This window comes from Falco biarmicus, chromosome 14 (genome assembly GCF_023638135.1).
Source record: "Falco biarmicus isolate bFalBia1 chromosome 14, bFalBia1.pri, whole genome shotgun sequence".
In the NCBI taxonomy this organism is placed as follows: Eukaryota; Metazoa; Chordata; class Aves; order Falconiformes; family Falconidae; genus Falco; species Falco biarmicus.
This window is the reverse complement of record NC_079301.1, coordinates 19,200,775-19,214,655: the sequence shown is the minus strand read 5'-3', so window position 1 is coordinate 19,214,655 and position 13,881 is coordinate 19,200,775. Positions and strand designations below refer to the sequence as shown.

General features: G+C 42.8%; 1 protein-coding gene across 1 annotated transcript in view; it reads left to right on the top strand.

Moving 5' to 3' along the window:
• The window catches only part of COL4A6 (collagen type IV alpha 6 chain), a 139,743-nt gene that overhangs the window by 104,125 nt on the left and 21,737 nt on the right, over positions 1-13,881 (top strand). The window contains exons 14-23 of the mRNA XM_056359746.1: positions 809-868; positions 1,795-1,839; positions 3,064-3,117; positions 4,404-4,473; positions 5,216-5,326; positions 6,133-6,282; positions 7,858-7,962; positions 8,619-8,779; positions 9,802-9,981; positions 10,575-10,758. Coding sequence (XP_056215721.1) covers positions 809-868; positions 1,795-1,839; positions 3,064-3,117; positions 4,404-4,473; positions 5,216-5,326; positions 6,133-6,282; positions 7,858-7,962; positions 8,619-8,779; positions 9,802-9,981; positions 10,575-10,758 — 1,120 coding nt within the window. The remainder of the gene's footprint in view (positions 1-808; positions 869-1,794; positions 1,840-3,063; positions 3,118-4,403; positions 4,474-5,215; positions 5,327-6,132; positions 6,283-7,857; positions 7,963-8,618; positions 8,780-9,801; positions 9,982-10,574; positions 10,759-13,881) is intronic.

Genomic DNA, 13,881 nt, shown 5'->3' with positions numbered 1-13,881 from the left:
TTATAATTTTAGGGAATAAATATTTTGTGGAACTTCTGACTAATAAGATAAATTGTTTGCCAGCTTCTTCAATGTACAGATGTTCTTAGTAGAAAGACGCAAGAAAAACCTGTACATGAAGCACGGTTTGTTATTAGCCTTTCTGGACATGTTCCATTATGTGCATGTTTAGCTTTATGCATCACAAGAGGCCCATTGAAGCTGGTGGGATTGAACATATGTGTGAACTTAACCACAACCATAAGATATTTCAAGACTGAAGCCTGAAAATTGCTTAACTACTGTAACTCTCGCTGGAATTAAATCCTGGTGTTCTGTCTCTGGATTTGATACTTCTTGCTGACTGGGAAAACCACCAAATATTTCCAAATGTTGAGCGTGAAAATTCTAGTTTTGTGTCATTCTTAGGCTTTAGAAATAAAAAAAGTGTACTCTCCCTTGAGCTGCTGCTGTTAAGAAATGAGATTTGAAATAATTTTGAAATGTAGAATAACATACAGAGTAGCAGTGGCAGGACTTTGCTGTTTATAGCATAGGGTTACTTGCATTTGTTACTGGGAGTTGTGCCACGGTTTAAATGGATGGTAGTCATGGGGAATGGAGAAGGTGATGTACGGCATGTGCTGCCAGGTCTAGTTGATACAGGTTTGCTTTCTTGGGGAAAAGGGTCTCAGCAGAAACAGTCAGTTCCCCTTGTCTCTCGGTTGTACCGTTTATATTAATAGATGGGTTTGTGCTTATTTTGTCTTAGGGCTGTGCTATTCAATTCCAAACAGATCACAGATTTAATGCTGACATTTTTCCTCAGGGCTTTGGAGGTGCTGGAGAAAAAGGAGAAAAAGGTGTGCCTGGCTTACCAGGTGGCAGGGTACGTAACTTTACAAAGTCCTTAAATGCCTGTTCCCAAACACATGAAGTGGACCTTTCATCAACAGAAGCATTCCCAAAGCATGTAGGAGTCTCAGACATGGGACTGGATCCCACAGTAGCCAGCACCATACACCAACAGAATGGACAGATGGTTCTTATCTCAGTAAAGTCTCAGCTTAAAGGTGAGATGAAAGGTGTATGCAGACAAGGCAGTCCAAGAAAATAATACGGAAGTATTTAGTGGAGGTCTTGATAATGCTGGGCCTGTGTTTTTCCATATTTTGAAAACTTCACAGAAAAGGAAGCTTGCAGGAGGTCATAATGAAGATAATAAAGAGGCCTTACAGGGGCTTTAAGGAGCCCTTAACCAGTGCCAGAACCAGCCATGAGAGAACACAGATAAATATTTGGGGAAGCAATGGGCAAGCAGGCAATAGACGTTGGTCTAATTGGTCAGTGGATGTGGGAGTTAACAGCATGCTCCATCACGTGCCAGCCATAGATTCTTCAAACCATGATGATCTTGTAGGTGTGGTTATACACAGCAGGAAGACCAAGACATTCTGTTCTGCATGTGCAGAATACATTGTCAAGGCAAAAAGTCTTGATTGCATTGTTTCATGTCTTTATAATTACAAAGTACCTACCTAACTTCCTAGTAAGCTGAGACACTATGACTTATTTAACTTGAACCACTGATGAGAAAGACAAAGGCTAAAGAAGATGAGACTTCTTTTATCTGTTATTTGGCTGAATTCTTTCAATGATGATAGTTATTATTTGGGAGATGTGGAAAATCAGTGGTAGCTTCTCCTTTTGAAAGTTTTATCTTTTCACTCTCCTGCTGAGATATTTGGAGCCTGATAGAAGACAAACAGACTGAGATGGAGCGTCTGAAAGTTAATGTTTTTTTGCTGTTCCTAGGGTCTTCTGGGACTGGATGGATCTGATGGGATCCCAGGGAGAAAGGTGAAGTTTATTTCATTTTCTACTGAACTTACAATTACAGAAGCCATTGAACTTCTTAGGATCTACTGACTTCCTTATCTAGTGGCTCCAAGTTCACTGATAGATGAATGCACCTGCCTTATTGAACTAGTGAGAGCTAACTGGAAAGTCCATGTAAAATTCTAGATCCCTTTAGTTGTCTCTCTGGTTACCCCTACCTGCTCAGAGGACCACCTCCACAGATTGGAAATTGCACATTCCCTCCTAGAACGATCAACTCTCCTACTTTTCTCCTTTTGGGGTGGAAATGACCAGATGATCAAGGGACTGAAAATGTGTTAAAGCACTTCCACTTGCAGATTCAGCAGTGGAAACTGTTTGAGAAAGCAACTTTCAGAAATACAATTTTCATTTTTCAGCCTAGAATTCAGTCACTTTCTTGTGTATTTTGTTTTATGTATGTCCTTTTCAAGATATACTGAAGGTGATGGTATATCCAATATAATCTAATTCTTATTGGTTTGTTAACATTATACGATTAAAAACAAGCCCTAAAGGGCAAGTTTCTCAGCAATACCGTGTATGGGCTATATTAGGGTCTACAACTGTCCAAGACTTCAGAATCATGGGCAAGGTTTAAAGTTAAGGCTCCCTGCTCCAGAGCTCTTGGAATATCCCATTTTGTCTGCAGTGGCAGTGGGTTTGCAATCCATACTGGGCCAGGTGGAATATGTTACCCAATAGAGAACAGAAGATCACTTCTGTGTAGATTTCCAGTCACACACCCAGACAGGGAATTTTGGTGTCCCTGTGAATGCTGCCAGGAAATGGATAGCTGCACAGCTGGATCTCCCAGTGTCACTTTACATGCTTTGGTGCCAGTAATTTGTTGGAGGGGAACGTGTGGAGGACAAGGAAAACAATGTTCTAGACTCCTCACTCCACAAGCATTTCTACAGTTCAGTGAGAACTTCAAGGTGTCCTCCTGATTTGGTTACCCTCATGCCTGCTCACAAGTTCTCACCATCTTTACAGCACAAGGAGGCCTGAAGGATCTCTGGTATTTTGTGAGCGCTGAGAAATTGATGCTATCAGTTTTCTCTTTATTTCTTCTGCAAATGTTTGGTAGGAAAATGAATTTGGTTTGTGATTCAGGTCCAGGCACTGCAGATGTCTCAGCTAACAAATAACGCCACTGTCTTATTGTCTCACTGTGTAACAACGTGCCCTTGTGTGACTTTGCAGGGTCATCCGGGTATTCCAGGCTATCCAGGACTGGATGGAGTCGAAGGCATGAAGGTAACTTCTCACATCAAAATACTTAAGCATTGGTTTTTTAAAGATATTTGCGTAAATACTTAGCATTTCCCCAATCAGGTCCCTTATTTACCTCTGCATCACTATAATTCAGTGTTTCAGTTCGTCATTTACTTTATTGTTAGGGGTAAAAATGAATGGTCGCTGAACTATGAACAGTCACCTATTTTAATACCTTTACAATGTTCATTCATCTAACTTAGAACTGTAGGTGTAGTCTCTCTGGTCTCTTTTATCCTTGCACCAATGCCATAGTTACTGGACAACTGGGACAAGATTAGATGGAAGTGGATGTTAAGATGGTTACCAAGGCTATCAGAAGTCTTAGGTGACAGATCTACACATATTGACAAGCCTGAAAAGAATGTGTTCGATTTCTCATACTGGAAATGGGCAATGCGCAGCAGACGTTTTCTGGGTATATCACAACTTGGGCAGCCAGGCATCAGGAAACTGAGTGGGAAATGGTTGGGTAATAGTTTGCTGTGAAAAACGCTTATCCACCACCAAGATTGTTATATGGTTGGCAGGTGTGAAATGCGAGTAATGCAGGGCATTTTTGTGCAGAGCACATGGGAGAAGTAGTAGTACAGGTTTATGCACAGAGGAGTATTACTGGAAAAAGCAACAAAGCGTGCGCTGCCTTGGCTCTCTGCATGGTGTTTATACTTTGAGTGTGATGGCAGTTTGGACAACGGTCAGGTATTGCACTTCCTATTTCAAAGGGAATTTGATCCTGTGTTAGAGTGAGAGGAAGGAGTGATTCTGCAGTTTGTCACAACTTGCTTGTTCTACTTGGGTGATTTTATGGAGGAATCCATTTTCCTGGAAGTTCCTATTACTGGAAGTTCAGAATTCCAAGGCAACAGATAGCTGCAGCGATGAACGCTTTTAAAGGTGGGTATGTTCATAGCAGCCCTTTCACTTTTACCACAAGGTGAACAAAGAATATTTACTTGATATTGGTCAATATGCTGACATGATAACATCTGCAGCAGACATGGTATATATGTGTCTGTGCTTCCCGCTGAGGTAACGGGATGCCTTCAGAGGACAGTTGGATAGCAGCAAACACTTTATCTGAAGCAGCCATCAGTTTCATCAGGCAGTAGCAGAAGAGCAAAGTGAATTCTTCACCAAGAGAAAGAATGATGGTTAGTCAGTGAATGACCGCAGGCATTGCTACCATAATACAGTCTGTTTCCTGACAAGCAGTCTTGCCCTCCATCACCCATCTGAATGTGGCGTGAATCTGTTTTCTTCTACAGGGTGAATTAGGTGACGTCGGTCCCCCAGGCCCTCCTATTGTTATTGACAGGGAAGGTGTAGTCATTTCAGGTACACATTTCCATTTTGTTTTGGAACTCGTCTAAAGCACTTTTTCTGATCCAGCTTCCCTTCTTACTATATTTTACCACTTTTCCACATTGTGTATTAGGTCTAACCCATCCCTTGTTATTTTTCCTTTAATTTCTGTATTGATAGCATACAGATACTTTTGGTCGTCCCATATAACTTTATAACTTTAGAGTTTGCAATAAACCTTTCATACCCTCATTGCAGAATGATATGTTTCAAAGCAGAGTGGAATTTAGTGCCTGGGAGGCTGACTGTGTGAGCACGGGGAAGTGCTGGTGTCTACCTGTGTGTCTGTCTTCAGTGTACTGAGGAAAAATGGCTTCTTTGGGTTTCTTGGAAATGGGTACTCTGAATGTTGTTCTGCTATTGTTTGTCATTCAATGTGGTAAGAATATTGTTGAGAAAATGAACTCCGTTAACACCACAGCTGAATGGGACCTGGATGGGAACAGTCTCTGAAGCTGTGAAGGTAAGGGGACAAATTGTGTGATTTTGCCTATTTTTCCTCCTTCACGTGCAGTCAAGTTTGAAACAACCTCTTGACAGGTCAGGAGGAATTTTTCCCATTATTTTTAATGTTGACTAACAGGTTTACTCTTAACGGCTTTGCAACCTTTGTTGTCAATGAGATAACTGGCCACCAGGGTAGTTGACTGAACAGAATCTTTCAGCAGAAATTCACATAGATTTCCCCCCTTGTTTTCCTGTATTTGTCTAATAGGTGCCCCAGGTGACCCTGGAAACCCAGGAATACCTGGTCCTCCAGGAGATGAAGGGTTCGGGGGTTTACCAGGCCTTCCAGGAGCTCCAGGGTTTCCAGGCCTGGAGAGAGGTAAAGCAGCTGCTCGCACTGCACTTAGCAGGCTGTTTTCTGTGTTTGTTGCTCTGGGTAGTGGCCTGGAGATGGTGAAGGTATTGGAGCAAGCCTCTCCCGGACTTGATCTCCAGCTGGCTGATTTGCAGACCGCTGTATGAGATGCAGGGTCAGGGATGACACACAGGGAAACCAAACAGGTTGACCTGGGTGGGAGCAGAATTAATCCCACAATTATTACTGCCCAGCCAAGTCTTCAGGTGTGAATATTTGGTGTAGCCGTGTACACAGGAGGTTGGTTGGATGATTTCCATTTTGAATTGGTTGATTGGCAGAACCTTTCCTACTTTTTAAATCATAGCAAATTATTTTTTTAATGACTTTTCATATTTGCAATAGAGAGCTAACGGATTGACTAGATAAACCCACTGTAGGTGGAACCCATTCATCCCATCAAAGTTCTCACTTGAAAGTTTCTGTTTCACTTGAACGTCATCTGTGAAGTCCTGGACTGCCATGATCTAGAGACTAGGTACTAAGGAAATTATCTCACTCAAAGGAAATAAATAAACCACAGACTTACATAGTTAATTGTCTAACTGATCAGTGGGACTGAAATGCAGCCCTTTGAAGTTTTTTGGATGACCAAAGGCGTGTGTAAATGGGAGCCAGTTGGTGCCTCCCATTAGTAAGTTTTCCTTTGTGTGCAAATACAAACTGCTAACCTGGTTGCAGTTCAGGGCACAGCAGTAATTTTCATAACATTAAAAATACTAGAATGTGTTTGCTGCTGCAGAGCTGCTCATTGTGTCACTGTTGTCTAGATGGAATGGGCCTTGGAGGGTCTCCAGGTGTTCCAGGTGTGAAGGGTGAAGTGGGAGAACCAGGAAGAGCAACAATTGGATTCCCAGGCACTCCTGGCAGAGCTGGTTTACCAGGTCTGGCAGGAGCACCAGGATTGCCTGGTTCACCACGTATGTATATTTTTAACATCTATTTTTATATTGGATTCAGAATGAAAAAAGACCAATAAGCATGTATATATTTATTTCTGTGCCAGTGAGGATTATTCATCTGTAAATCTTAAATGTTTGATTGACACTTCATTGTGTCTGTAACTCACAATCTTATATGTATTTATCAGCAGACATGCCTCTGAAGTAAGAAAATACAGCTAATTGTTGTTGGAGTGGTAGCCTGAGAGACTGAAGCACAAGGTTGTGTAGACACCATTTACAACACTTTGAGGACTTTGAGGTTCTAGGCTAGTTTTCTGCTAGCTTAGATGAAGAATAGACCACAATTTTATGAGCACCTGGAGTAAATGTCTAGTCTTGTCAGTATTTTGAGGTACCAGGAGCCAGATAGCATGCCTGAAGAGACAGTTTTCAGACCTAAGGAAATGTGATTTTATTTCTACATGTTTATTTGTATGGGTGCCCTGATTGGATTAATTATGCATTGTTTTCCTCAGAAATTGAGTATTACATTAAGAGAGTTGATTGTACACAAACCTTGTATTTTGCTGTTCTGCCATAAGCCGAGTTCAAACAACCTGTTTTATTTTTGAGAGCCAAGCTTTTAAAACAGGACATACTCCAGTGATGGAGCCAATGAGCGTGGTCTGATGCAATGATTTTCTGTGAGGAAGAAATAAGTGCTCTCTTATCAATAACTGTTTGCTAGTCAAATCCAGCTCATTTTTCTGCAGAGTCTGTAAAGCTCTTGTAACTGTTTTCAGCTGATGGTTGCAGTTTGTTTCCATGTAACGTCAGACTTACTGTTGTCACTGAGGGGAAGGGTTTTTTGGACACACTCGTTTTAGGTTATGTTAGATCACTTTCCACTGCTGTTTCTGTCAGCTCATGTTTCATTCTCTTCAGCATATAGAGATGCAGAAAATAATCCTGCATTTATAAAGTGAGGGACAGGGAAGGTCCCCTTAACCTTTTTTGCCATTTAGTCAAGCTGCAGCAACTTAATGAGAAGAAGCTACACAGGAGGCAGGTAACTCTGGGCATGACTCTACCATGCCAGCAGCAGCAGTGACACTGCTCGTGAATGATAGCTTCTGTGTCAACGAAGAGAGCAATAGCCAGTCATCACAGTCACCAATACATTGATTTGCCCCTTCAGCTTCTATCTCAGCTTCTCCTGGAGCTGTAAAGACGTATCTGCCATGACCCAAGTCATTTGCCCTTCTTTATACAACCTGTTCACAGCTTGGCTGGTTCTTCGGCCAACTCCTAAGTCTTCGAAAAAGTGCAGAGGTAGAGCAGGAGAGGAAAGAAACTCTGCTGCATCCACATGTGAGAGCTTTTGCTGTCCTGTATGAACACATGTTTCTGTATGAAATAAGCTAGAACCAAACATCTGGCAGAGGACTGCAGCCTGTGATACCAACTGAGTTCCATCTCCTTGTGGAGCTTCCACAGCTGCAGTTTAATCTGGTGCCGTTTCTGTCTGTTGCATAACTGAAGTAGTGAATAATTGATGAGCTGGAAATCTAGCCTTCTCATGGCTTTTGCTTGCTGTCTTTTCACATATAGGCCCTTCGTTCCCCCCGGACACAATCCTGAATGGAAGGACTGGGGCCCCAGGGGAGCCTGGTCAAAGAGGGCTGCCAGGAGCTTTGGGTCCAAAGGGGTACAAAGGTAACTAACTTCTGTTTTAGGAGAGCATTTTAGCAGTCATTGGGCCTCAGAAAGATACTTACATGTGGTTAATATCCTCAGAGATGAGGTCGAAGTGTCTTTATGCCAGATCATGGGAGGCTGAGATGGATTAAAGGAGCCAACAGCCTTTACAATTTAAGAGAGAGTTGTGCACAGCACTGCCAGCAAAATCCTATTTCCTACTTCCTACTCTGCTCAGGCAAATAGGCAGATAAACATCTCATAGGCAGAAAGTTGGCTAAGTAAGTTATACTTTAAAGCCATAATAATGAGACTTAGACATAAAATCTTGTTCACTGCTTCTTGCAGTATAGGCTGGAAATGACAGAGGAACTTAATTTTATTCTTCTCTCTGATAAAAATGGTGAGAATTTGGGTCTTAGTGTGTGACAGAACCAGCAGCAAAAGCCATGATGATGCAGACATCACTGTGCTTTGTGGTTGTTTGGATCCATGGCCAGTTATGATTCAGGGAGATACAAAGATATCCAGCTGAGGGTCATTGTAACCTACTGTGAGTGGGAGTATGGATTTGCTTGCTCTGACGTATAACTATCTCTTTAAAAAATCACAGGACTTCTGTCCTAAAACTCTCCTAAAGCCATCTGGTTTTGAGTGTTGACTGTGTTTTCCAGGAGAGGCAGGTGATTGTGCTTGTGATGGAGGAGTTACAAGAGCTGGTCTAAAAGGCATCTCAGGTCCACCAGGTCCGTCGGGAAGCCCTGGTGTGCCTGGGATTAAGGGCGTTGGTGGAGACCCAGGCACTGTGGGTGCACCAGGACTGCGAGGCCCTCCGGTAAGGCAGGAAGAGTTTATATTGGTTGTCATTAATTAAAGGAGAAAAAGTGCCCGTGTGCAATTGCTGATGTTGATTGTAGTGAAAGCAGAATACATTTTTTGCATATTTTCTTCTACCTTTTGGATTAAAAAAAAAAAAACAAAACCAAAAAAAAACCAATCCAGAAACTGATCTGTGGAAAGAAGCTGAAAGTAGAGAAATTATCACCTATAAAAAATGGGAAAATAAATGGTTCTTAAGTTCTGAGAACTGCACATTTAGCAGTGAAGTGAAAAACAGTTAAAAAATATTCATGCCAGGGCTTCTTGGCCATAGGTGTACATGGATTAAACCCAAGGCTCTTCTAAAGTGAGGGGTGGCTGGGGGAGCAGATAGACATCTGCATGGAGAGAAAATCTGAAAAATTGAATGGTGACATCTTTCCACATCATCGCTCATAGCTATAAAACCTGTATGCCTTAGGTACAGTCTCCTTCTCAACTGCTGCATGCTAAATACATTAGTGAGAGTTGAGCTGTTTTTTTTATGAAACAGCAACTATAACAAACAGGATTTTCCAAAGTGCTGAGCATTGCTCATTGGCAGTATTTACTTTTGAAAATTGTAGTCCGTAGAGATGCAGGTCTTTTGTCTTCCGAGTATCTTTATCAGTGTCAGTAAATGCAGCACACCAGGTAATAGGGAAGAAGATTCAATACCTGGGCACTGTTATACCATGAGTGATGTCATGTTCCCAGCTGCCATCTAAGATTGCTGTCACCATCATTTTATATACCAGGGCTTGGCTTGCCACTGTAAAGCTGTAGTGACTTGATAGAAACATTTGGAAATAATCAAACCTCCTCTTTTTTTTTTTCTTTTTTTTTTTTTTTTTCCTAGTGTAATGTATACTATAGGAAACCTTTTGGAGATTCTTTCTAGCTCCAGACGTTGTGTCCATTCCTCATACGACATTTTTAAGAAGCAAAGCCTTTTCTCTGCATGTTCATATTCCTGGGTTTTTATCTTTTGGTCTGTAGGCTTTGGCTGGTCAGCAAGGTTTTCCAGGCCCTAAGGGAGAAAAAGGGGATTCGTCCTTTGCAACAGGCAGAGGTGCTCGTGGGGACCGTGGTGCGACAGCACCCAGAGGACCTTCAGGCATCCCAGGAACCCCTGGCAGGGATGGACTTCCAGGCTTGCCTGGCCCACCAGGCCCTCCAGTAAGTTCAGATGAACTGAGCAGCAGTGCTTCAGAACTGGAATAAGGAGCAGAGCTAATAGAAAGGACTGGCTTACTACTCCTCATTAGCCCTGTAGTAAGCCTCCAAATATATAAAAAGCTCATAGTCCCTGAGCACAAATTTGTCTTGGTCAGGATTAATAATTGGCACTCATCATGCCTCTGGCTACCCAGTCAAAAGATAAACTTCCAGTAGCTGGGTAGACCCTAATGCTGTTTTATGTTGTGTCCTAAAAGATAAAAGACATTGTAGGCATAATTATGAGTCAGATCTTGGAATAGCAAAATCACACCAGGCTTTTTGAATTAAAAAGAAAGTGAATGACTTTCAGCCTGTATAATGTTTACATTTTGGCAAATATAGCATGAAATATTATTTGTAATAGTCACTGACTTATCCATCATTATTTCAAAATGCAGGAAAACTTATAGTGGTTTCCGTGTACCTTCCCACGCTCGTCTGAACCTTGCACAGAACTGACCAAACTCTTACACACTTGTTAAAATATTAGTGGTGTATATTCTTTCTACATCTCTCTTATTTTCAGCTGTGATTGTCTTTGCTGTGCGCAGGGTGATGGTGGGCTAGGTTTCCCAGGTGAAAAAGGACTGCCAGGATTGCCTGGCTCCAAGGGCCATCGTGGAGAAACTGGTTCTCCTGGCGTTGGATATCCAGGTCCTAGTGGAGTTCGTGGACCACCAGGTGACCCAGGAATGGATGGGTTTCCAGGACAAGCAGGTCTTCCAGGCCCTCCAGGTAGGTGTTGCTGAGTCTGCTCTTATTTTGAAAAGGTGCATTGTTGCCTAGGTTTCTGCACTGCTAAACTGATGTTCTGAGTTCAGAAACCCTGGTGGTAAGACCACTGCAGTATGAGGTGTTGGTGGAGGAATCTTAAACCCAGCGGGCGGTGAGAGCTAGGCCAGAATAGCGCTGGGAAGGTTGCACAGACATGCCGGATGGCATGTTACCTCACATCAGTTCATGCTGGGTTGTTGTTATGGGGTGAGGAGACAGCTAGCATTAATGTCCCCCTGGAACAGTCTGCCTAAGCTTTTTTTCCAATTCAAGTCACATGCTAAATGCTAAAAGCTTTACTAATTCATAGCTATGAATGCTTACATCTTTGTTTGGTAGATTGTCTCTCACAAAATCCACTAAATTAAATTTGCATTGTAAGATAAGTAAAATGCTCTGTGCATGATGTGAACACTAGATATTCTGTGGAGCACATCAGAAGCCAGTTTATTATGAATGCTACATCAAAGCTTTGCTAACAATGAACGGTCCTTTGTAGAAGAGTATCTATAGTCAAAATATGTGGGAAAGTGTGAATAAGTCATTAGCTAATTTAGTTTGCACCTCCATAGAGATGTGTAAGAAAACTTGTGAATGCATCATTCCCTCCATAACTAGGAAATAATTTGCATACATTAAAAGACCCTTTGATATAGTACGTTTCATCTAATATTAAAGAAATGTGGGTGGGTGGAAGAAATAATCATTTCGTATACTGCCCAGACTGAAAGACCTTATGGTGAAAATGAGGAAAGACATTTAAAAAGAGTCTGTGACCTACTGAAGTTACCATGTCAAAGACACCACTGAGGAGTATTGCTCAAGTTCATGCAGTAAAACAGGGTGAAACGGTCTTGCTTTGGAAAAGTCTGACTCGGTATTTTATAAAAAGCTCGGCTGATTTTATGTGGTATTATGAGATTACTCTAAAATGTTGGAATTGCCCATATTTCACTTTTATGCCTGACATGATGGTTTCATAATTATTTTCCTTGATACTGGGAACTTACTGTGTAAACCATGATAATGTAGGGTATTAAGTAGCTGGGGAACATTAAGTTTCACTTATATAATTTTTACACTAAGCCTTGCTTATATCATTTCGCAAAGCACACAAGGGAACAGTCTTATTTGCATTTCAGCTATCCTCACATGAAAAATCCATTGTTCAAGTATTCTATTGCCAGCTAATACTGTAAAATACAGCATATGCTATTGTACAGAGTTGTTTTTGGAAAATTCACATAAGACAGTCCTTCAAGCCATGTGATGTGAATGCAACAGTATTAATTAAATGTCATTTTCCATGCCAGTTGCTGTCCCGAATGCTTGCTTTTTGAAAAATGTCATTTTTTGTTGTTTTGTATCTGTAGAGGAAATGTCTTAGAGATGGACCTCAACTTTTTATTTTATAAAGCATTCAGCATCAGGCTCACATAAGATTGCAGAAGACCAGAAATGGAATTTTTATTTTGTGTCCCTACCATTTCACTTTTACTTTATCAAAAGAATGCTCTGTCAAAGTGTACCCAAGTGCAGGCGGCAGTGTGTGTGTTGCAGTCGTGGTACCGGGTGCCCATATTCATTCAAAGCATAAAATGGATCATGGGTATCTTAGTTTTGAACCTCTGTTCTCAAAGCTAATGCTGACTATAAAGGGGGCTTATGCAAAGCATTTGACACTGTCTCACATGACATCCTTGTCTCTAGGTTGGAGAGACGTGGATATGACAGATGAACCACTTGGTGGATAAGGAATTGGCTGGGTGGCCACACTCTAAGAGTTGCAGTCAGTGGCCCAATGTCCAAGTGGAGATCAGTGACGAGTGGCGTTCCTCAGGGGTTGGAACTGGGACCAGTGATGTTTAACATTGTTGTTGGTGACATGGACAGTGGGACTGAGTGCACCCTCAGCAAGTTTGCTGTGACACCAAGCTGTGTGGGGTGGTCAGCACGCTGGAGGGCAGGGGTGCCACCCAGAGGGACTGTGACAGGCCTGAGCAGTGGGCCTGTGCGAACCTCATGAAGTTCAGCAAGGCCAAGTGCAAGGTCCTGCACGTGGGCTGGGGCAATCCCAAGCACAGGTACAGGCTGGGCAATGGATCGAGTGGATTGAGAGCTGTCCTGAGGAGAAGGACTTGGGGGTATTAGTGGGTGAAAAACTGACTATGAGCTGTCGATGTGCGCTGTCAGCCCAGCCAGCCAACGGTATCCTGGGCTGCACCAAAAGCAGCGTGGCCAGCAGGTCGAGGCAGGTGATTGTGCCTCTCTGCTCTCCTGAGCCCCCTGCAGCGCTGCGTGCAGCTCTGGGGCCCAGCACAGGAAGGACACGGACCTGTCGGAGGGAGGCCGGAGGGGCCATGAAGATGCTCAGAGGCTGGAGCAGCTCTGCTGTGCAGACAGGCTGGGAGAGTTGGGGTGGTTCAGCCTGGAGAGGAGAAGGCTCCAGGGAGACCCTGCACAGCCTGCCAGTGCCTGACGGGGGCTGCAGGAAAGCTGGAGGGAGCTTTCACAAGGGCAAGTAGTGATAGGACAAGGGGCAATGGCTTTAAACTGAAAGAGGGGAGATTTAGATGAGCTATTAGGAAGAAATTCCTCACCGTGAGGGTGGTGAGACACCGGCCCAGGCTGCCCAGAGCAGCTGTGGGTGCCCCATCCCTGGCAGTGCCCAAGGCCAGGCTGGACGGGGCTCTGGGCAACCTGGTCTGGTGGAAGGTGTCCCTGCCTGTGGCACGGGCTGGAACCAAATGGTCTTTAAGGTCCCTTCCAACCCAAAACAGTCTGTGATTCTATGAATTGCTGTCACAGATGAAAACAGAGCACTCTTTGGCTTTGTGTAGGAATGGAAGTGTTATTGCAACTCCCTGTAGATATGTTGTCATGAATATAATAATGTTTAAACAAATTTTGGTATCAGTGAATGCATTACATCAAGATAAAAGTAATTAATTGAGAACTGACCTTATGTTCTCTCACATCAAATTAGAAAATGTACTGATTTCCCTTCCGAATTTGCTAGCATCCCAGTATGTCAGTACATTAGACACCCTGGATGTTCCGTCTCATTCCCTACTACATCCTGCT